Below are 24,155 nucleotides of genomic sequence, written 5' to 3'. Positions count from 1 at the left end.
GACTGGGCCCTCCACACTGTTGCTTCTTGAATTACAATCTGAGCTGATGGCACGGATAAGAGTGCCCTAAATTATAGCAGCGGGGGCACTGAGGCCTCTCTTTCTCTCCATGTCTCTACCTCATCTTAACGGCTGAGTAGCATCGGCAAGCTGCACTGTGTAGACCGATAAAACGTTATTATTTGGACCGTTGACAGTGATGGGGTCTGCTGCCTAAAAACAAGAGAAATTAAAATGCAACATGGTGCCACCTTACACCCACTGTGGAAGATTGGCCCCCAGACGTCAGCTGGAACAAAAGAGAGAAACGAGGAAAAAGCCATGTGCAGGACATTCAGCTGCTCGGTAGGCTATAATTTATGTAGTTTTAAATGTCTGCTCCAAAAGCCTAATTTGAATGTCAGCCCTCTAGCCCTGGAACGGAATCTAAATCAAATATACTGTACCCATGTGCTGCAGCTATTGAACCACGCCACCTCTACTGGCCGTGTACAATATTCCCAGTGTCCGCATTCTCAGGGTGTGTGCGCGGACGTCTGACCTGTGGTGTGTTTTGTTTCCTGAAACTCGGATCGATAAAGAACAACCCACCAGACAATCAATCCACAGGGAAGCTGGATCTATAAATATCTCATATGTCCAGCTGAGCCAGACTGTCCGCACCATGGACGGCATTAACAGACCCCACAAACGCCGGATAAGAATAAAAGGCTCTCCCAGTGTTACTCATCTTCCCATTGATCAAATGAATGTGTGAATTGTTTCTATATCTGTATCGAAGAGGTGTGTTTATTGTTTCCATATCAGTGTCAGACAGATGGGGATGAAGAGCCACGAGGCTCAGAGGTCGGGGCAGGGATCTTTTACCAGTATATAAGTTTAACCAGTATAAACCAGTGTAAATTCAGGTTAGGGCCAACACTGTCGTATGTGACTGTAATGAGAAATACCCTGCAGCCAGGTCCATAGTCTCCTTTAATTAGCTCTTTTGAGCTCTAACAGAAAAGCCTTCACGTGGGAGAATGGACCTGCCATTCAAAACTCCACCTGTGACAACCACGCGCCATTGGAGGCATTTCTGTCGCTTCTATAGCTCTTATCTAGAGGATGAATCAAGAGGCATCATCACATTTCTTGGTCTCCTAAAGCTGCTGGTTGACCCCCCTCTGTGGGCTCTCTGTTGGATTTATCTTTTTAATCTATCCACAATAAAACCCAAGAAGAGTGTCTTCGAGTTCACTTCCAATGTAGTATGGATTATTCGCAGGCACATCGCAGGAGGGTAATGCAAATGGGGATGGAGAACATAAACACGAGCAGATTAGTATCTATTACTATACCGAATTCCAACAATGTTGCTCAGCATTTGATGATACCAAGAAGGTGATGCAAGACAGCTCGACAGAGCTGAGTAACATCAATGCAGTCAGCATCTGATCCATTTGTGCAAACAAAATTCTTTGAGCCTGACATCAAACGTCCAACCACATGTCTGCCTGCCTGCCCTTGTGAGGAAGTCTGAATGGAAATCCCCCTCCTAAATAAGTTTGTGGTTAGCATCTATTTTTCTACTCCTTATTTTCATCCAAAAGAAGCTCTGCAGATGAAAGCAGGGCAATGTTGCTAATGTGTGCAATAGTCACAGCCACATAAACCCACCACAATAAATTAAAGACCACAGGCGTTCATCTTGGCCTCATGTGACCAATCCCCCCCCCCCTCCCCCCAAGAGACAAACAGACATACGGTCACACAGTCGCACTGTTGTCCTCCGACGCCCTCCAAACCAGAGGCAGCCAGCAGGCAGGCGCCTGTTCTCCGCTCCAGACCTATCTGGCTGTGGAGATAAAACCATACTGTAAACACAACAACATTTGACTCATCTAGGAAACATGACTGGGAGGCCGAACGACGAGGGAAACCCAATAGCTCAACGGCACAGGAGGATATACTCTCTGTGGAGACCTGTAGATAATGCCGTGAAGTTTTAATTACTTGAATGTTTGAATGAAGTGTGGCTTGAGCTGCACTTCTAAGGTAGGGCCCTATTCCTCATGTGTAGTTTTTGCTTTAATGCGATTCTGACATGTGCAACACGTAGACATATGATCTGAATAAGTCCAAACTCTGTACATCCGCTATAGATATGTACATGTTCAGTTTTAACATGCTTTTTTCCATGCACACACTGACAGACAATTTATGTGACCTCTCTCCCTCTCACTCTCTCTCTCTCACACACACACACACACACACACACACGTGCGCACACACACGCACACACACGGCACCCATAAAATTCAGATGTCTCCACACTCTATTCTTTGTGAGACCTTATTGTCCTGGTTATTACCCCGGGTATTGTTACAGAGAATTGGTATGCTTATCAAGGCCTGTAGTCTAAAGTTGATACGACACTGGCCCGGCAGCTTCATTAAGATTGATATCCCGGAGCAGCGGACCCAGATGAGCTGATCTCGGACATGGGAGGCAGAGGCTGCGCAGAGTTAGGGAGTGAGTTAGAGAAAGACAAGAAAGAATGAGAGATTGGGGAAGAGACTGAGACTGCAGGTCCACCTCCCAAGTAGCTCAATTGCCATCTATTGAGCCACTTGAGCTCAGGAGAGGGGCCAGGCATGCATACCTCTCTTCTTAGGGGACGCTCCCCCTGTAACCTCACCCTGCCAGTCATAAATTACCTTCCCCGGCTCAGTCCTTTCACAGTAGATGCACAGAAGGCCCCTATAGCCTCTCTATGAGCAATTACGGCCTCAAAAGGATGGTATCAAACCACGCTGACCCCATCCAACCTCCCCTGTCATTGTCGACTCCTAAAAGGTCCCCTCCACTCTGTCCCCAGAGTGCCACTGCTCTCAGTGTGCACAGGCCAGGCAGAGTGCGTTTTACTGACCACTGGCCGTCCAGCAGAGTTTTATCCTGCGCAATATAAACAAGGTCACAGGTCAACTGGACTGGAAGTTTTTCTTTTGTACATTTTTTGAGCAATGTTTCCAGCTGGTTAGCTCGCTCCAAGTGTGCTGAACTCGGACTGTGTGGTTTCATTAGCTGTGTGACAACACTGCTGTCTCATTTAACAGATTATATTCATTCCAGCGGATGGCCTTTCCAGCCATCCTATCATCTGGGCCACATTCACTCTGTGTAGCCAACTGGAATGAAACTTCTGCTTTATGAGAAATCCCAAGTGCTAAATTCAGCCCGTATAGGTCAGGGAAGATTGCAGTGTGTACATTAACTGAGCACAGTGGCGTGTCTAATTTGCTGCGGTGGGCAAAACAAAGGCTTTCATTGATATCTCCATATCGAGTCAGGCCTAGATTCAGTGGATAGCCGTGGTTTCCACCGGCCAGACCTAATGATTTATTGCACCAGTGACTAGCCTGCACACTATCTGATTGGCAAGGCTGGGGCCCATTTAGAGCCATATATTTTTAATCACTGTTTACCATGTCAATAACAATGCTAATCACTTCAAACGTGTGTTAATATTGCTGCGCTGGGTGAGGAAACAAGAACTAGTCCTTCTGGTGAGTGAGTGAGTGAGTGTGTGTGTGTGTGTGTGTGTTGTTTTTTTATCTTAATAAAAAATGACATTGAATCAAGCGTTACTGCAGCTTTCATTTCACCTTTAAGAACCTTCATTAAAGAAAGGACTCGCAAATGTGAGCCACCAACATCTGTTATTTAAAGGCGTAATGTCAAACCAAATGTGCACCATTCTCCTTGTTATGATGCTGCGTGTCAGATTTAAATAAGGTGGAATACCTTTCAGGGAGTGATAAGACCAGAGTGGTGGGTTGAAATGAAATTCCTTTCATTAAGATAATCGTCCGCGGACACTCTTTAATGCCAGCGATGACATTGTAATGGTGGCATCCTTTATTGTCAGTCGTATCAAAGCAACATTATGACCAAAACAGAGAAATATAAATTTTCACCCCTGCGCTTCACTACCCGTATGCTCTTCGGGTGCTCGGCTTAACGACGCTACATTTCTCCCAGCATCCCGAAAAAAGTGAGATGACATGACAGCAAGTTTAACGTGCGTGTGGTGAAATGTCAAGCTCTATCAAGCCCATTGGCCAGTGCGGTGCACACAGAGTAGTATTATGGAAGTGGGGCAGTTGCAGCAGGCCCCTCTGATGGCCTATAGAGTGCTCCCTATATGCACACAGAGTCATTGGGCAGATGTGACCTCGCCAGTACACAGAGGCTCTTTGTGTCCGAGGGATTTAGAGTCCCCTGGGCCTCCTGACTCTAAACATTAACAGACCTACTGCAGAAGGAGAGAAAGGGAGACCCTTACTCCACTGACATGCAACATTAACTGGGGCCAGCTCACTCTCTCTCCATACTTACAATATCAGGAAGGGCCCTATATGTACGGACGCATGCAGAGACACAAGGGCAAGGCCACAGCTCAGCTGCACACTAATGAGGTGAAGCAGTGTACTTAGTGAAAATATATCAGTTATTGGAGTGAGGACATATATTTATAGGGCTCTTCACACTTGTTTACATGCAATAAAGGCAAGGTCTCCAAGCACTCTACTTAGAGGACTGCAGTACAGGCTCAATCCATTTGATTCATTTTCATGCTGCAAACACGAGCAGAGGTCAGCATCCTTAATTCTCCTCATCTTCCATGATGTGACTGTTGTCTTGTTACTGGGCGCGTGTTTGGAAGACACGTCCCTTTGCCGCTGCGTTTCTAAAGGACAAATAAAAGACCAAATTATCTGTAAAGGATTGATGTTATGAGGCTAACAAACACAAACTTATCTGGATTCTTGGTGCTCTCTCTCCTCTCTGTAATAGTGCGATTATTCACCAATGAAGTTAACGCTGCCTTGTGATTCACTGATATTCTCGTCATTTTTGTTAATAATAATGATACAACATTTGCATAAAGGAAATGAAACAGGTTACATTTGCATATATTAAACATTTATATGTATGCATATAATATGTTTGCTCATTTCAGGAAACTAGGCAAGATAATAGTGAGACTAAGTCAGGAAATAGAAGGAGCACAAATCCACAGTAAATATTGGCCTTCGTTATCTGCCATCCCCTCAGACAGGAGGCTGTATCATTTTTCAGCAAAGAGCCCCCTGTTCTTGAAGACTAGGCCAGGCCTTGCTTTATTAAATTATCTCCCTTGCTTCGCAAATACAATTTCCTGCATAAATCACTCAAATGATCCTTCAGACTGTCAGGTCCAAGAGAGTGTTTTTATATCCTATCTGCCTCCGACCAGGTTATGCAAATCCCCAGCGCCGTGTGTTCGATATCTATTGAGATGCTTCAATTGTCTGCATTTGGTCCCAAATCCTTAGCTTGTCCCCACATTATTCTCCTGCCCTTGATAAAAGTGACACTAAGCATCAAGCCATCACCAAGTCAGTAATCCATTACCAAAAAAAGAGCATGCCAATTTAACTAAGCCAGAAACACTGACCCTGCAACCTTGACCTTGTAAACATCACAATGGGGGGAGGCCACAGTTTGTGCATTGGAGAGCTGCTCGCTGGAGCATTGGGAAGGGCTTATTATGGGCCTTAAGCTGGGACTGAATTCAATCACATTGGAAAGGGGCTGAACAGAGAAATCTTTACCAGGGTCAGCTTGGTTTGAGACCCCAATACGGAAATACATAACTGCACCATGTTGGCCAGATAGAAGTCTGCATTATCACCGTCCCTGCAGCGAGCGAGCGAGCGAGCGAGCCAGCAGTCTAATTATGAAGGATAAACATCTGTAATGCATTCGCTCAAATGGGAGCCAGCTTAGAGTGACTTCAGCTTGATCCCAGACAGCTGTTTGAGGAGCAGCTATGGCCTGACTGCACAGGGGGTCTCCGTGGATGTCCTGAAAAGGGACCTCCAAAAATCTAAAGGGACAAAGGAATCTCCTGAACAATGTTCTCGCTGATACAATGGTGGTGCACAGGGAGGAAGGGGCAAAGGAGCACAGCCTATTCTGGGGTGTGAATGACCAGCACATTCCTGCCCAGTCGCCGAGCAGTGAGCGCAGTGACCAAGAGTGACATGTCTTTACACCGCTTTGTTGACACTGAGTGCTTGACCAATACATTCCCTCTGTTCACCCTCCCTTCTCTCCCTTTTCTCTCCTTCTGCTTCCTTCCTCCATTGCTTCTAATTCCACAACTGCTCTTCTATTGGATTATTTTGTTTCTGGTTGGGTAGCCAGGAGTCCACTCAGCAGTGTCAGTCTAGTTACATATTGCTTATATTCAGAATAAAACATGGAACGGCATGGTACTACACATGCACATAAATATACGTTGGGGTCAGGTCAATACGTAGCATTACTGACACACATTTGGAGCACATGTTTGCTCTCCATACAAGCCACATATCAGCCCTTTGACAAGTGAAATGGGTGAATATAACATATGGGACAGTATCAAGGGTTCATGTGGAGGACAGGGAATTACAGGCTTCCTTCCTCTCTCTCTCTCTCTCTCTCTCTCACACACACACACACACACCGTCTCTATATCTCAGTCTTGCTCATAGACACATAGATCACACACATGCAGAGGAGGGATCCCTGGACTGCTAAAAAAACCCCTCAACAAATCGCAACGACTAACTTGTAAAAAGATCAAATTTAAAGTTATGATAAGGTTTCAGATGTGAGGCAACAGCTGGGAACCGAGTGAAATGTGCCTTTAAACTCTTGGCGCTGACAAGCAAAGGAATGAAAGTTGTATGTGTCTGATCAAAACTTGAGTTCATTTCCTTGGGTGAGAGGCACGGGAGAGAGTGACAGTGGGAAAACAAAGCTACAGTACACAGCTCATAGTTACAGTGCTTCTTCTGTGTGAATACCTTATACTCCTTAATTGACTGGGTAAGGCCCGTGTTAAGCCCCGCAGAGCTCCGGCATCAGCAGATTCACACCTGTGACAGCAGCGCAAGAATGACGGGGCTCATTAAAAACTTGATCCGGATCTTCGGCGGGAACCCTGTTGAGTAGCTTTAAAGCAGCGCGCTCGTCGGAATGATATGTGGCAATATACAGTAGCAAGGGAAAATTGGACTTGAAAAGGAATGTCTGTCTCTCTACTTTTTTTTTTAAAGTCTTCCTCTTATAAACCTGTTTTCCTTTGTAGTCTCAAACAAAATGGCTTCTATAGCAGTACTCAGGGGCCTTTGAAGGTGAGCCTTGACTGGCATACACGGATGTCTTCTTGTAGGGCCTTAATTTGATGCTTGAGCACTGCTGAAACTCCCTCATGCGTTTGTTTCCTCCTTTCGAAAAGAGTAGACTTTCACTTGAGTTAAAGTAAACTGCATCAATTTTTCATGTACCCAACCCGAAGATAGGCGCTTCTTGCACTTTCCTTCTCCGGCAGCATGATTCCCACCGCACCCTGTAAACTGCATTCAGCAAGTGATGTCTGACCTTGTAACTCTGCCTATCAGTGACGGAGGGTGGCTCTGGAATAGGGTTGAGGTGGTGCACGGCGGCGTGGGGGTACAAGCAGTGAAAATGAATTCAGTACAGCGTGTGACTCTTGTGATGAGAAATGTTCTGGTAAATTATGACACAAAGCATAATTCATGTGATAAAAAGAGGGAAATATTGCATGGATGGAGAAGATTATTGGTTTGAAGGCGCATACCTCCAGGCTATGAATATCTGAACTACCTAGTGTAAGAGATAATAAGCACCATCTTAATGGTTTATGAATCTCATTGGATTTATGATTATTAACCATAGGAGAATTATAGTGGTCCTGTATTGATGGACGGGGGGTATTTCAGGATAGAGCTCATGTGATTGAAAAAGTTCAACCTGACGTTTTACAGGCAGACATGGTAGGCAGCCATGTTCGCACTGAGTTCTACTCAACGTGACCTAAAAAAAATAGAATCCAAAAAAACGTCATGCTATTTGTTCTATTTCTGACAATGTTTTCACGTGTTAAAAAAGAAAATTCCCCAACTAACAAGTAGCTTCAAGCTAATCATCCGTTCTTTATATTTTTTTCTTTTCTTGTTAGTGATGCCAGAAGTAGAGAAGTAAAAGGGGAGGAGGGAGAGGGGGAAAAAAGAGAAGGTTTTATCCAGGGGACCAACACCATTCCCGTCCCGCACACGCCTCCAAGCGAGCACATCCCCTTGTCGATCCCCCTCCCCAAAAAAACGCGCATCAATAAAAGAACTGTGGTGCAGATTGGAGAAGGCATGAGCAGATTTTCAATGGGATTTCAGGAGATGGCACAAGGGGCAGAAATCTTTTGCTTTTGTCTGCAGTTCAAATGGGTCTGATGAGCCTCAAGCTGCAGGCTCCGCTTGTCAAAGGGGTCCTGATCTCTTGTGAGAATTGATTTCCATCATTTGGGGGGAGCTGTACAGACTGGGGGTATATTCCTGCCTGGAAGAGCAAGATAAGAGCCAAATGAACTGAAACCAACTTACTGTACCAAAAAAAGCCAAAAAGAAGGTTCTAAAGCAAGAAAAAAAAAAGAGTGAGAGAAAACAACAATAAAAATGTATTAAGTTGTCTTACAGTTTTTTCCCCCTGAAATGTTAGATAAGTTTTCAAAGTGTAGGAAGCCCTGTCCTGTTGTGACGTTTTCTCCCCGCCAAGCATTTCATCTGATTATGAGTACTTTGCAATCTGCGACAGCATGATTGATGCTCCACTTTCATGAGGGGAATTTTAACAGCACCTCTTCAGCGCTCAATGCGCACCCAATTATGCGTCTGAGCTGGTAACCTTGAATTTATGTCACCATGGCAACAAAACCCCCGGTCATGCATTATGGATTATCATTGAAATTCTACACCCCTACCTAACATAATGAGAGCCCAGGACTTAATCAAATCAGCCCAGTCTGTGTGACACAAAGTGAAGAAGGAGCTCTCATTGTATTGGTGTTGAGGCTGGGAGAAGCCAGCCAGCCACGCAAGCAGGCAGGCAGGCAGGCAGGCGGGCGGGCGGGTGGCAGACTGGGCTGTGACGGCTCCAGCAGCTGCAGGGCTAGCAGCCTGATAGATGGCTCCCATATACATCAGTGAACATATAGACAGATGGCCCTCAATGCCTGGAATTTCCAACCCAGGAAGCAGCTGTTCAGCCTAACCTCTGCTGTCCGTCTCACCTTGTTGTCATGGAACATTGAGCAGGGAAGGAGAATGTGGATGGTGACATGGTGCGGAGTGTGGTAGAGCACCACAACCTCCAGCACCGGGACATGGGCAGAGGCTGAAACAGTGTTTGCTGAACTTACATTAGGTGGCACTTTTCAACCTCTCTCCCTCTCCCTAAACCCCTCCTCCTAATCTTTTTTTTTGGGGGGGGGGGGTTGGGGGTCTGAGTGACGTTGCTTTTTTACACATGACCACATAAATAGAGGTTTACACCCAGAATTATTTCCCATTCTCTCCCTCTCTGTCCGTCTATCAGATGGATGACATAATTGTTGTAAATCACTGCAGCGGATTAATGCAATCTATTTTTCACCTCCTCCCTGGCTTCTCCCCCTGCACCACTGCAGGTGCAGCCTGAGCTGTTACATAAAATATTGATTGCTGTTGTGTATTTCTCTCATTGTATGTAAGCATTTTTATTAGCTAACAGGCGAGCAGGGGGAACCAGCCCCCCCCCAATCCCATCTCTTCCCTCACTCTCTATAAGAACTTTTAATAGCTCAGCAGATTTTGTTCCTCCTCTCCTCCCGTTTTCCCTGCATCATCCCTGTAGAGTACTGGGACGCCCTGAAGACTTCAGCATGGGAATACTGGAGCTGGAGCACAGGAAGTACAAAAATAGGCTCTTCTCAAGCAATGCTTGAGAAATTGTAGACGCACAGATCGATGGGATATTAAAATAGTGAAAAGGGCGGTGTGGTTTTATTAAACTCACCATATAAATAAATAATAAATGCTATTGTAGACATTCGGTTGGGCAGACATGTCTAAATATGATACAAATGTGTAAGAGTAGTAGAAATAACAGACAAATAATTTCCAATACTTAGACAATGTGTTTTAAGACAATGTACCTTATCATCGGTACTATATTGCCTTTCTGGAAATATATATAAAAAAAATAACCTTAGTGTCTGCCAGAAATTCAAGAAGAAAAAAAAACTACCAAGCTTCAAAACTACAAAGTGACACGCACTGAGTCTGCAAGGATTTGATGTTTTGGCCACAACCTTATGTCACTGGGAGGAGCATTCTGCTAAATGGCAAATTTGCATAACTTATAGGCTATTTTCCAAAGCAATCATGACAGTTTTTTTGGATGCTCTCTCAATGGTATGTGAGGCTTGGATGTTTATTGAGTCTATAACAACCGCTTTTTGGAAGCAAAACAAAGTCTGCTGCAGGCAGTCAGGCATTTCAAATTTATTCTGAGCACAGCAGTGAAAAGGGACAGTCTATCAGCATCAGAATACTAATATCCCGTATTCCGGGGGAGAAAAAAAAATAGAAACAAAGAAAGAGTATCTTAGAGTAAAAGAAAAAGTTCATGTAAAGCAAATGGGAATTCGGTAATTCATCTACAACCCCAGGTCCCCTGCAGCTGTCTAATACATCTGCATATTTCCAATAAACATAACAGGGTAATAAATGTTATTTTCTCTGAAGTAAGTGCATCACAAGTGGAGGTGTCATCTAAAATGTATTTGTGATGTGCTTGATGAAGCCTGCTCATCCCTCTGTAATGACACCCCAGCCTCTCTCATGTGTTATGCATCACATCTTGTTACCATCTTCCTCTGAGCATGGCTGTCATCATGTGTCTTCTAAGGCCCCTCCGGAAGCACCGCATCAGCTAAGGGATACACGGAGAAGGAGGTGAGGGGGGAAGAGGGGCCTTACTAGATGCCTCTTCAACTTCTCAAACTCAAGAAGGTGTCACTCTCATCCACATTTGCCGAGGCCACACCCACCAGACTGGTTCATTACAGAGCAGAAAGGCGACGTGGGATTAGTGGAGAAGTAGGTGTGAGAGCAGTTTTCATGAGACATTATTCATGCCGCATTTTTTATATGAGAACAGCTCCATTTGTACTCCTGCATTATACATGCAGAGTATCATTGTTATGTTGCTTTGCTGAAGTATATGAGAACATTTTGGCCTCCGCTTGAACCTGCTCTGGAACATACAGGGACGTAGTCGCATCAGAAGTTTTTATTTTGGTAAAATCACAGGTTTCTTATTGAAAGTATCTTAACTTGTCCATTTACAAATACTTGTACAGACTCTTTCCTGATTGTGGCTACATAAATGAGACAAAATAATCTTGCAAGACACTATGTCCACTGTATCGTGCCGTATTTAAATCACAGTCTAATGCAAATCAGGTTGACCCGGGGTGTACACTCTGGAACACGCGAGGAAAATAAATAATCATTTATGTATTATGCTTCTTAAGCAGTGCATGCATAATTGACTTTTTTTTCCATGGACTGAGGGATAAACTCAGGTCCTCCATAAAGGCTGTTGCATTTATGGCAGAAATGTGAAAAGACAGCCTTATAGTTATTGTTCATTCTCCATAGGCACAATGTTATGTTGTGTATCAAGTCAACGCATGTGCACCATTCTGACAGAAAAGGCATATAATAGAGCTTCCTGAAAAGTTTATTCATCAATCTTATTCATTCATCATCAAGAAGAAGACTGACTGACTATATGTAAAGACTGTTACAAACTAATGACTTTGCCGCTCGTTGTAACCTTCCTCTGACAGCTATACTATTGGGTTACAAGGAGAGTCACGCCAGTGCAGTCCCCACTGCCTCATTTGCATAGAATTAATGATGCATGCATATGCAAATTAGCATTTTAAACAATGTTGATTACTGCCTATGTATTCATAGGCCAACAGTCACACATGTCTGACATGCCACTTCTGCATGTAATTTGCAACACTGTAAAGGGCAACTGGTACCGTCTCTCACGTAGGTTCATCGTGGCTGCAGGCAGCAATGATAACTGTCTCGACTGATGTTTATTTATTGGTCTGAATCTCTTTTCTGAGAAGGAGACCGTATTTTCTCACGATGCCAAAGGAGCAGAATTAGCTGCGTTGTGCAAGAAAAAGCAAGATTTGCATTCAATTCAAGGCTATACTTGAAGATAAGCAACAACTGACAAGTTCCGCATGCACGCTACATGTGTTCTGCAGGTATAATGTTAATCCTTTACACAGTGTTCTCTGTGTGCACAAACACAACAGCAACGTTGTACACGCACACGCACACACACACACAAAAAATACTGTTTTAAACGTGCAATGGTTTTCTCTCAAGATGAGTCAGGATGGACTGAGGTCTAGTTTCAGACCCCAGATGTTCACAACCCTCTAAGCCTGTGGATACATCATAGCATGCTTTCATCCAGCTCCTGGCCTCCCGAGGCCCACAGAGGCCTGTGAAAACCATCCAGACCATCCCTCTCATTTGGTTAAAGGCTGTTCAGTTGTAGGCCAGCATTACTGACAGCCTCTGCATGTCACACAACCCCCCAACTCCCACCCCCCAAGGTCAGCTCTGTGCTTAGACCCTTAAACTGGTGCATTTCTAATATCTACATGTCGTGCTATGACTTACCACTGCCCTACAGCAACCGTCAAGACAAGATCATATCTTTGGAAGGGATAATATATGGAAGAAAGCAAATCAGGATTGAAGTACATTTCTAGATCTTTGAATTCAAAATAATAAGGCAAAGTCGGTAAATGGGTAATTGTTCTAAAATGTCAAAGGGATCTCCTGAAGCGTTTATTATGAGAGGGAATCTGCACTTTTGTGGTCTTATTTTCCCTTTACAATCGGGGTCACAACCCCCTGCTTTTACAAGGTTCCAGTTCAACACATATTACAATTTACAGTGTCAATATTTACGATCTGGTTGTAACCTACATTCACATTATATCTGCGCTTTGTCACAATTTGCATTTATGGACCTAAACTAAATGGCCTATTTTACCTCTATATGTTCTCGTAAGAATAACTCTCACGCAATGAGTGGTTTTTTTTATAATGCAGGGGAACGCACGGATTAGCATCCAACCCGTTTCTTATGGGCTGATGAAGAGCAGTATCAAAATCAATATACTAATGTATTTTTTCTTCTATTTTTTATTTCATTTCTGTAGCCTGACACGTAATTGTAATGAATGCTCAGGGGATGTTTGTCCCATTTGGATTTCATAGAACTTGGTGTCTGCATTGATTAATGTGTGCCTAACCTATGTTTTCATTATGAGAGAAGGTGGTGCGTGAGTCCACTTGTGTATTTGTCTGTGTGTGTGTGTGTGTGTGTGTGAGGCTGTTTAGGGGCTGGATGGGGGTTATATTTTGGGGTGGTATGATTGAAACCCCCCATACCTCCATGTGGAGGTAATGAACCTGAAGACAGGCAGCGGCCAGCCTGAAATTTCATGCATTGAGAGAGGTTCGGGGCATACATAAGGCTGGCTTGGTCATTTGTTATCGTTAATCTTTACATTTATGGCTGCAAATATGTTATTAGGAGGTGTGTCCTGAGTATTTCACTTTGATTGGTCTGTGCTCTATGACTTATTGATCAGTCGAGTTGGGGAAGGGACAGGCAAGGGCCCAAAGTGACCGAGACCTTGACTTTGGACATCTGCAAGACATGATCGTGAATGTCTGGCTCATATTCAGCATCCCTGGTAATTTCCCTTTGTAGGGGAATCAAGGGCACGTAAAGCCCATCACATTAAGGTCGACCACTTGCTGGCTGGGTGAGTAAGTGACAGCATACACGGAAACCGAGATGGGGTCCGGCAATGACCAGCAGCCTCCTTTGGATTACATTCCTGGAAATCCTATCCATCTTCATTCAAGCATTTCACTGCTCAGTGAAATCGTATGGTAGGGTGGGCCAGATTCAGATTGGTTCTATGTGTTGTGTGTGTCTGTAAGTGTGTGTATGTGTTCGTACGCATAAGACAGTCAATGTTACCCCAGACTCCACCAGCTTTTCCAGGCTGTCCCATCTTGGTGAGCTCTTAACATGCATAGTCACACACCTCCACTAGCTGCTGAATTGAGACCTAATAAGTTGACATGATTCCTGTATTAATCATCCATGGAAATTTTTATAGGTGGGCTTCAATTTACCAGGGCCCCGGGTCAAAGCCAGCAGCCCTTGCTTTATTCTGCATACAGCTTGTGCCTGCTGCCATCCAGAAACGACAGGCCCTGGATCTCAATCAATTACACTGCAGTCTGAAGCTATAACAGCACTTGCTATATACCAGTTCATGCAGCAAATCCCATGATGAAAGCAACAGCAACCTATCACATGCAAAAAAAGAAAAATGGGAGTGTTAGTTTATTAATGAACCACGTCTAGCTCAACCTATTTATGCAGTGGCATTGCTTGCACCATATCCGTCTTTGTAAGTCAGAAAACAATATGCCATTAGTCATATGAAAATTCAGGGATGGGAAATTTCCAATACATGGAAAAGGTTGCATATATATACATGCACATATAGATTTGGGGGGAGTGTTGTGGAACTCAATGATCAGTGTCTGATGAAGGTAACATTTCTCTCAGTCTGCAGTTAGACTAATGCGAAGGGGAAAGCCATTTGGCACGCTGCACAGGGTGACATTTGTGTAGATTTAGTGATTTGTGGAGAAAGACAATTGCAATAGAACGTGTGTGAATCAGCATTACCCTACGAGGTGATGTCATGCTTGTAGTCACTAAGCTGCTTTGGAAGGCTCACATGCCGAATGTGCTTGGTAATTGTGGGATGTGTTTAATCCAAGTCCTGAAATGCTCTGTAATGTCGATTACACATTCAGCACATTAAGTATTTTCTCCTTTTTTTCAGATGGGACTTTTACCTAATCTCTGTGGTCATCTTGATGATTCACGATTGCTCATATGCCTTGAGCTATTTATACCCACTTGCAAGGAATTGGGATACATTTGGATAAGAAGAAATAAAGAAAAGTTGAAAAAGAAAAAAATCCTATAATAAACCACCGCAGAGTAAGAGCAAAACAGCAACAACTCAATTTCCGATCAGGGAGAAACGCAGGCTGTAATGCTTTGTGGCCACAGTTTTTGCAAGTTGACAGGATACTTAGCCGATTTAAAATGAGGATTAAGCTCGGTGTTGACCCAGCCACCGAGGGACTGCAATCCCAGTCACAACTACGAGCCATACTTTATGCTAATAACAGTTCATTTTATTAATTCGCTATTAAATGTGCCGATGTGTATACATATATATAAATACATTATCACGCTAAAATGTCATCAAGATTAATGGAAAGACCAACAGACATTGCATTTATGGAAATTGCAATATTACTCTTTGTAAACCGTGGTCCCTGCTAATGGATTTTATGCACCTTTATGGCAGAAAGCCATGGGACCTAGAGAATAGGAATCAGGTGGAAATGTGTAGGTCATTATGCATCTGGACTCCCAACCTTCCTCTCTCCTTAGCCCAGTGCCCAGCTCCAGGCTGTAAATTAGAAGGACAAGTTGTGTGCGACGATCACTGTTTATTGCTCTGTTTAAATTCACCCTCCATTCGGAAACGACACATTACGGGGGTGTAGCTTTAAAAAAGAAAAAAACAGCAAAGGAAGGCATTTAATATAAATGATCTGGCGTTGATTGTGATGGATATACTATGCAGAGACACCTTGCCTTCAAGGGCATTGAGGGATAAGCTATCATTTTCTTCCCCTTACGCATGAAGGGAAGAGTGACTGAGGGTCCAATGTCATCACAGTGTCTACAATAACACACAGCAACAGGACAACACACACACACAACCTGGTGTGGAACAACAAATTGTTGTTGCATCACACATGTATTGTTCTGAAAAGTTAAAATGGGTTTTAAATGTACATTGGGCGCTTGAGCCCCAAGCACTGAAGCAGAATGAAGCATGTGCTGAAATAAAAGGCCATCTAAAACCTCGGCACGTTTTTGTCTCAGTAGTGTTTTACCTCTTCACACCTTTTAAACTCTGATATTTCAATAAAGTGAGCCAAAGTGACCCAGCTTTATAAACCTGCACTCAGCATAATAAGCCTATGTTTCAGATTAATGAGATACCCAGGGCATTATTTGTTATCTTATATATCTTATTGATTGCATTGTCTTTCATTTTTTTGCAGGAGCGTACTCGCTCTCCCTCTCGCTCTCTGCCCCTCTCCACCGACTCTCTTTCCACCCTCTGGCTGTCTGTTTTGCTCTCTCTCTCAGACTCGCTCGCTCCTTCCCTCCCCTGAGCCCACTGTTCCTGGTTATATAGAAGTTGTTGAAGGTTGAATAGTCGTGGCATGGAAAGTGCAAGCTTGTATAACTACGCTTCCATTACCTGCAGCGTGTGTGTGCTAATAAGTCATCTTAAGTCGATGACCCGTATATATCAAGCTTCTTAAAGTAGCCATCCAGGATCACTGCCCATGCAGGCCCCCTTAACCATCTTGTTTATAACAGACTTCAAAGGCTCAACTGATCCTCGATCAGGCCTCCCACTTTGAGATGTCTGGTAAAACCTACTGGCTGCAGGGGAACTCACTCACACATGAATCTACACGCACACTCAAACAAACGCACGCGCTCAAATAGTGCCTTAAGTGTTGAGTGACCCTGTCTCACTTCCCGGACATGAGAGCGATGCCCGCAGGAAGCTGGACAGTCACATTTTGTCTGATCACATCCAGCGGTGCGGTTACCGGCAAAAGCCGAACGCCGCTCATTTATCGAAGAAAGCTCCGCTGGTTAATGGAGGCAGAGAGGATTGGAAGTGACACAGCATAAACAGGAACTGTCAAACAATTAAACAGTGTAAACAGCACAGATGAGCCACTGATGAATCTGGCTGTCAGAAGCCAGTTAGTGAGGCTGAGCCAAGTGGCCTGAAAGGTAGTTCTATCTCCCCGTCCCTCTCTTTGTGACAGTTGCTCACTGACTTGGACAAATACTTTCGACTATTTTAATGAATGCAATGAGGGTTTGGTATGCGGTACCGCTTTTTGACAGCTTTTTTTGCATTATTTGCATCAAAAAATATTGCAGCCAGCCGCCCCAACGTAGGCCACATACATACTACTTTTTCAAACGGCGTTTTAAAAAAAGAAAACAACCTCCGTCCACAAAAGTGTTTTAGCTCTGTGTCACCATTAATCGCCGACTATATTAACACACATACACACGGTTGAGGCTGCCATTGTAAACAGAGGGCAGATTGTCTACTTTGCAGTTTGTTTCTTAGTAAGAGAAAATGTTGATGAGGTTAAGAGCAGGGATTTCATTCTCTTGGACCAATGACAAGGTGGAACCAGTACTTAAAGAATGTGTTTACAACAATTCGGAATTTATCGCTTGTAGTCGAGTCGTGACTGATATGAACCAATCATGGAAGGATATGCGAGTGATTGGGCCATCGTTTCCAAACGTCCCAGTTTTTGCCCGTCAACACTACAATGCAGTCCCGTAGTTTTCAAACTAAAACAGGGCGAGTTTCCAAACGTCTTCATTTTAGGCGCTCATGAACGCAGCAGCAGCGACGCGTTTCAAAACCAACACAGTAATGAGGATGCGGCCTAAATATGACTAGAACATGGTGCAGGGGTGACGATGTACGTGGATCAGAAGTACCACCATAATTCGGTGGTTACCCCTAAAAGTACAGTGTTATACCCATCCTGCATGATAATAACTTGAAATGTCAAGGGCTGCGTTTTAACTTTAAAGTGTAATTTATGACTCACTTAATTATATACACCACTACAGATTCGATTTTTCTTGCATGTTTGCTCAGATGCTGCCCTTTAAATAATAAGTGAACGCCTTGGCTGGGAGAGCCTGGGAATATGCAATGTAAGCACTATTACTAAGGCGTTTAACCTTGACATCATTACAGAAAGTGAAGAAGAATGATACTAAATAGATAATAACAGACAACTTACAGGGGGAAGCCGTGAGCAAGAAAGAGTTCTTGAACTGAAACAGGGGAAAAAGTATTGTTGATAACAGCAATCACAATGAAGCAATGAATATTAATGCAGAGATGCATTGTTTCTTTGTGAGTGCCTGGATCACCGTTGTGTGTTTGTGATAAATGAGCTCTCCTTCTCCCCGTGTCAGGGTCCCTTGACCGACAAATAGCGGGCTAATGACAATAGCTGAAACATATGGTAATGGGCCTTCATGATGCGCTGCTATCAATGACACCTGGAACCTGCAGGGTTACTATTCATGTGAACTATACAGTCATCTTCATACTTTGTGTCTCCTCTGTATTGTTTAGGATGATGGAGTGTCTGATTAATATTATGTTTGCTGCGGGATAATTCACTCCAATCGTGTCCCGTGGAATGAGAACATGTACCCAAACATTTTCAATGTATAAAAAAACTGGTGTAAGGCAACGTTGAAAGGAAATTTTGCGAAACTCATCCTGCCATCCCCACTAATAAGATTTCCAGAATAAATGTCCAGGTGTGTCCATGTGAGAATACAGCAGGGACACCTCTGTAAAACTCACAGTGAGCGAATGGGCGTTTTGGTGACGGTAAATAAAAACACTGCTTTTACGCAGTGGAGTTATCGTCATATGTCCTGCGTCTTGGGTTTCACGTGACAGGAAATGTCCTCATTGTAAATTATGATATTGTCCATTCAGCAGATCTCTCAAACCATGGGATTAACTTTGTAATCTTCCCTTTAATTCTACTTCAAACATCTTAAAATAGAGTCACACCTGCACATGCATGCAACATCTCCCAAAACTCTCATCTACTCCCCATGTCCCGGTTGGCAGTGACCAGAATCCTGAATCCCCTCTTAGCTGTGTGCGAAATGTAGAATAGCTCTCGTCTCCCCTGTGCTAATCCAGGCCCATCCATCCCCACAGCACTGGCCTGTGACAGATACAAAGTATGGGGAGCGCTGTTAATCTCAGAGCCCCTGTAGCCTGGGGGTCAGCGGGGAGCTCCTCTGCCTAAGCAGGGCCATCCTGGGAGGCCAAGGCGGGAGATAGCTATGCCTCAGCCCCTCAGTGCAAAAGCCCTGCCTGTCGGATTAACGCACCTAGAGGGACATGGTGTTTCTGATGGGCCGCAGGCTCACAGGATCATGGGATCACAGGCTCACGACACACGGGACCCTGTAGTTATTACAGGAGAGAGCTGGAGTTGTGTGCTATCACACTGCTAGCATCCAATCCACCGGCACATTTCGCACAGAGATAAAGACAAATGGGGAGAGGGAAAACAACACAGTCAGACAGTGAGTCCAAGTCATAAAGATAAAATGAGTATGTTATGTTTACATGTTGGACGTGTAAGTGTGAATTTAGCTCAAGGGCAAGATGTAGAACCGTAGAGGAGAACTCAAATAGTACATTAGCAGAGAGAAACATGTTCCTATCCCTTCCCTGAAGGATGCAGCAGTGCACTTACATGATGATGGAGAACTAATTCAATAATTAATGGTGATAACCATCATCAGCAGCCCAAATCGATTCTTATCTTTGCCCGTGTTGAGCAATGCTACATTTTTAATGCTCTTGTCATTTTGATTAAGATCATGTCATTGCCTTTGTCCTCACTTATAATGCGGAAGCTCTCTGAGAGAGTATTTTTTCTCATGGTTAATTAGGCTCATCCAACATATAGCATCCTGTGCTCAGAGCCATCACACCGACTCTGAGCCCCACAGAATTTAAGTGTCTTGGGAAATTGGAAAAGTTATACATAAAAATACATTAAGTATACATGTGTTAGGAAGAGTGTGTGTGTGTGTGTGTGTGTTGGTGGGTGCTTGAAACTGTGCATGGCAAACTAAAAGATTCTGATATTGTATATAATGTTTAAAAAATGACCATGCATGGGGTAATAATTTATTGCGTCAATTGTGGATTATCCAGAGAATGTAGAGATTATAGGTATGAAACATATGTACCTATATATGCCTATGAAATGTACATGTTAATTTGAACTATCTGTCTACATGAAAGCTGCAGCATGTACCAAAAAAATAGCTTCTTACTTCTTACTCTTCTATATGACAGACTAACATTTGATGCAATATGTTCTGAATGTGACATGTAACAATGGATAGTGGATGGCTTCTTACTCTGTGTTTTGAGCACTGGTATCAGGTGTAAAGTATGTAAACAGTAAGGAGGTGCTGCACAAATAATATCTGATAATTCCCATGCATTTCCCCTTCACTATGGCCATGCTTTAAATTCATAAACACATATTCATAATCCAGTCAGTCACTAAAAGTCGATTAACCATGGGAAGCATTGATCTCATTTTGTTCACCATTAAGATTAAGTTGCAGGTGATCATTCTTAAGGTTAGTTTGGAATTTCATCAGCCGATTCCTTCTTCAAATCATGCAATAACATTTTGTACCAGCACACACACACACACACACACACACAGACACACACACAGACACACACACACACACACACACACACACACACACACACCTGCACCTGAGCAGGCAACGCAGCAGCATCAGCATCCTGTGCTAGATACACACCAAATGACTGGAACCCTGAGGGCTCAGGCGGCCGTGATGAGGAGGGATTAGGAGGGGTGGGTTGTCAGCAGGATGCGTTTGTGAGTGTGTCTGTGTGTACGTCCGCGAGAGTGTGTGAGTGTGAGGGAGAGAGAAAAATCTTGCTCTTTTTTTTTGGCATCTTATGCCTGCTGAATCTTGTTGGGCAGCTTTTAAGGCCTAAAGATGTCCTTGCACTTGAAACCCTGAAATCTGCTCTGGAATTGATGAGGTATTAGAAAGGGATGCACGGTTAAATCTGGTCCGTGTCTTAAATAGTTTGGAAAATGGTAAAGATTGAAACAATTTCATGCCACAATCTTTGCAAAAAAAAGAAGAAGTGGTAAACGATATTTCCAATTTGCCTATGCAGGATATTCATAGTATTACAATACTGCTTTTACAACACATCGACAACCAGGGCCGACAACCGACCACGCTAAATGACAGAATGTCAGCTACACAGACTGTAATTCTGTGCCACAGTTGTAACCCTGTTTCATATTCATAAACCCTCCATATAACATTTCCCCACTCGTGTGATACCCTGCGTCCACACAGCACTCCTGTTTAGAGTGCCTTCTCATCCAAGCTCTAATTCAAAGCCTAAAATTATGGCTGAGTTAAATGTTCTGTTCCTAATGCACTGAAATAATGCTAGATTACAGATGGCTGGTTTTACTTGTGTGAATAAATTTGTGGACTTAATGGTTTGTAAAACATGTTTTCTGTGTGTAGTTTACAAACAGGGACGGATGCTAGAATCTGTTATTCAATGAAATACAATTATCATTAATTTAAGCAATATACAACAATCAAGGGAAGAAAAAAAAAAATCATTGTTTCCCACAGTGAGTTGGGAAAATAATTCCATAAACGGTTATGACTTGATTTCTGTGCTGATCAAAAATCACTGAAGCAATTTTGCCGTCTTTTTGGGGAACAATACACAAATGTGGCTCACCCACACAAATGAGATGTAGTATAGTCCACATTTTCCTGACACATAAACAATGAAATAGCTCCAAATGATGCTGTAGATAAGTACATTTATTCCATTTAGGATAATGACAGTAAATGTGTAGCATATCTGATCACTCTGACAGAAAATTATATCTAATCCTAACAGATGGTAAAACACTGCCCACAATTAGGCAGCACATGGCCAAGATCTGTCCATTTCTGGAAAGTAAAGCTGACATATTTTCCAGTTATCTGCCAGTATCTGACATTAATCTGGCAATAGAAAAAAGCATTTGGCACGGCCTCCGGTGCCCGTTGTGGTGTGTTTCCTGTCTGCCACCGTGGACGATACTCTATCGGGAACCATATCTTTTAAGCCGATGCTGGAATGGAAACTGACTTTGGTCGTGGATGTGAAGACAACCTGTTGCCCTAATAATTTCCAAACTCTTCTGACGAAAAGGTCTTAACCGACAGAAGGGGAAGGGCTGCACACGTAGGCTTCTATATTCTCTACTTCTTTCTTTGCGCTGAGCACATTCATAAGCCCCATATTGGAATTGTCAATTATTTACATAAAGAATGATATGAGATTCATCTGTCACTTTATCAGCATTACAACTCCTGACATGCTAAATGTGCAATGTTGCTGACAGTGACAGTTCGGAACATGGGGGACGGCGGGTGAGCCGACTTGATCAAGATTGAGCACGGCAATAATCAAACACCATTCGACACAACACCTGCTAACACTGCAGAGAGCTCAATGGTTGCCCCCACGTGAGAAGGATGGGCACGATCGAATCAACGGAGCAGGGGCAGTGTGGTGTTACAGAGGGTGTGAGGTTACGGCCCCCACCCCACCCCCTCCAGTTGTTCTTCACACACCACACAAAACACAGAACACAGGAGAGGTGGTGGGGGGGGGGGGGGTTCAGGCAAGGAGCCTTTTATTTTTAGTTAATGATTGAACAAACAATACAGGCCACAGAGCTGTGCCCTCTGGTGGGTGTGGCTACACCCTCAGGCCGCGGAGCTGCTCTCTAATAAGCATTCTCTCACAAAAAAAAGCCCCAATATTTGCTCAGCAACTGGAGGAGGAGATGGAGGAGCCGTCGGGGAGCAGGATATTGGTTGGCTATGACAGCGCACATGAAGACTTAGCAAGACTGGACGGGGTGCAGGGGGCAGATTGAGGGATGGATGGAGTGACAGAGGAGGGTTGGGGGGGGGGGGGGGGGGGGGGGGGGGGGGTGCTGGTGCACTGAAGGAGGAGGAAGGGGATGAAGGGGTGGTGAGTGCTGAGGGTTGGTAGGGGGCCTTTTCTGCCACATATAGCACTACGAGGAACAGATGGGGCCTGATAAATCCTGAAAGGGAGGCATTACCTGCCCAAGTCACCAAGCAGCCACAATTATCACAGGGCTCTGGGTTCATTGTCAATTAGAGTGGCAGTTAAAGCCAGGCAGCAGCTGTGGCAGATGGCTGGGATCCAGAGGGGCTGGGGGAGCCGGGACAGAGGCCAGCCCCCAGGCTCTCCCCCTCTCCCCTCCTACTTCCCTCCCTCTCTCTTTCTCTAATACAGCGACGTCTGCTTTGGAGCAGGATTGACTCTCTTAACTCGTGTGTGCAGAGAGAAAACAAGGCAGCGCGAGGAGGACGTGTGTAAGTGACAACCGGCGTCACTGGAGAGATGTCAGGAAAACACTGTTGTTTCACATTCCTTTTCTTCTTCGCATGTCTACAGAACAGCACAGTTGGTGATGTGGTCAGCAAACAGCGCATTCATTATCTGAGAGAGCAATTCACATTTTTCCTTTGTATTGCGGTGATAGCGAATGTATCGGCTGACATTGCTCACCACAATAAGTCATTTATGGAGTTGAGATCATGATCAATAGCGAGGAAGCATTGTCCCACTAGATACAACATTAGAAGAGCATACAGGCTTTGTCAACTGCAGCATTAATTCACTACATACAGCCATATGGTAACAGTTGCTGTTTAATGCAAGTGTTGTGCATTTCCACTGCCAGGATTCCTCACACACAGTGTTGGAGAATGCACAAAACGAAAATAAGCCTTAGTGGATTTGATTATGCTTCTGAATCCCTTTATGATGGAAGGCAAGAGATTCTCTTTGGGCATGGTTTTTTTTCTTAGCCATTTCTGTGGTTGTGTGCCAAGCAGTCGGCCTGCCATCTTGGGGAAGTGTATGGGCGACTGAAGGGCAGCCTTTTGCTGAGTTTGTCCCCGTGATCCCCCGAGCAGTCTCCCCCTGCCTCCCAGCCTGAGCCAAGGCTCACCAGCAGGCTTCACTTTCAGCAAGTACCACCATTCATCACCAGGCAGGGGTGCTGGAGGGGAGGGGGGTACGGCAGGGGGCCAGTAACGGGGCAGTGTGCGCCCCTCACCCCTCCTCTTTTCTTCTCCACAGGCTGCTGAGAATATAGGCCTCTGCCACAGACAGCAGCCACACTCCTCTCTTACACCCTTTACAATCGAGCTCCAAATTTATTCAGGGGAGGGGAGACCTGCTCCCTTCTATTGCTCCCTTGCTCCTTCACCCTTGTCTCTTGCCCCCTCCT

The 24,155-nt window shown here is 44.2% G+C and overlaps 1 protein-coding gene and 1 long non-coding RNA gene across 2 annotated transcripts in view; both read right to left on the bottom strand.

Annotated features, from left to right (window-relative positions):
• Positions 1-4,495: 4,495 nt before the first annotated feature.
• On the bottom strand, positions 4,496-7,501 carry LOC124851020. Its single transcript, XR_007032188.1, has 2 exons — positions 6,879-7,501; positions 4,496-4,732 (listed from the first exon to the last, which is right to left on the bottom strand). It is a non-coding gene; the product is annotated as an uncharacterized LOC124851020 (long non-coding RNA).
• A 2,879-nt stretch (positions 7,502-10,380) lies between these two features.
• The window catches only part of LOC118286249 (doublecortin domain-containing protein 2), a 159,374-nt gene continuing 145,599 nt past the window's right edge, over positions 10,381-24,155 (bottom strand). Inside the window, 1 exon segment of the mRNA XM_035610568.2 lies at positions 10,381-10,842. Within this exon segment, the coding sequence (XP_035466461.2) occupies positions 10,814-10,842 (29 nt within the window). The 3' untranslated portion in view covers positions 10,381-10,813.

Source organism: Scophthalmus maximus, chromosome 15, assembly GCF_022379125.1.
Source record: "Scophthalmus maximus strain ysfricsl-2021 chromosome 15, ASM2237912v1, whole genome shotgun sequence".
NCBI lineage: Eukaryota > Metazoa > Chordata > Actinopteri > Pleuronectiformes > Scophthalmidae > Scophthalmus > Scophthalmus maximus.
Note: the sequence above shows the minus strand (reverse complement) of the source record. Positions and strands in the feature narration are given on the sequence as shown.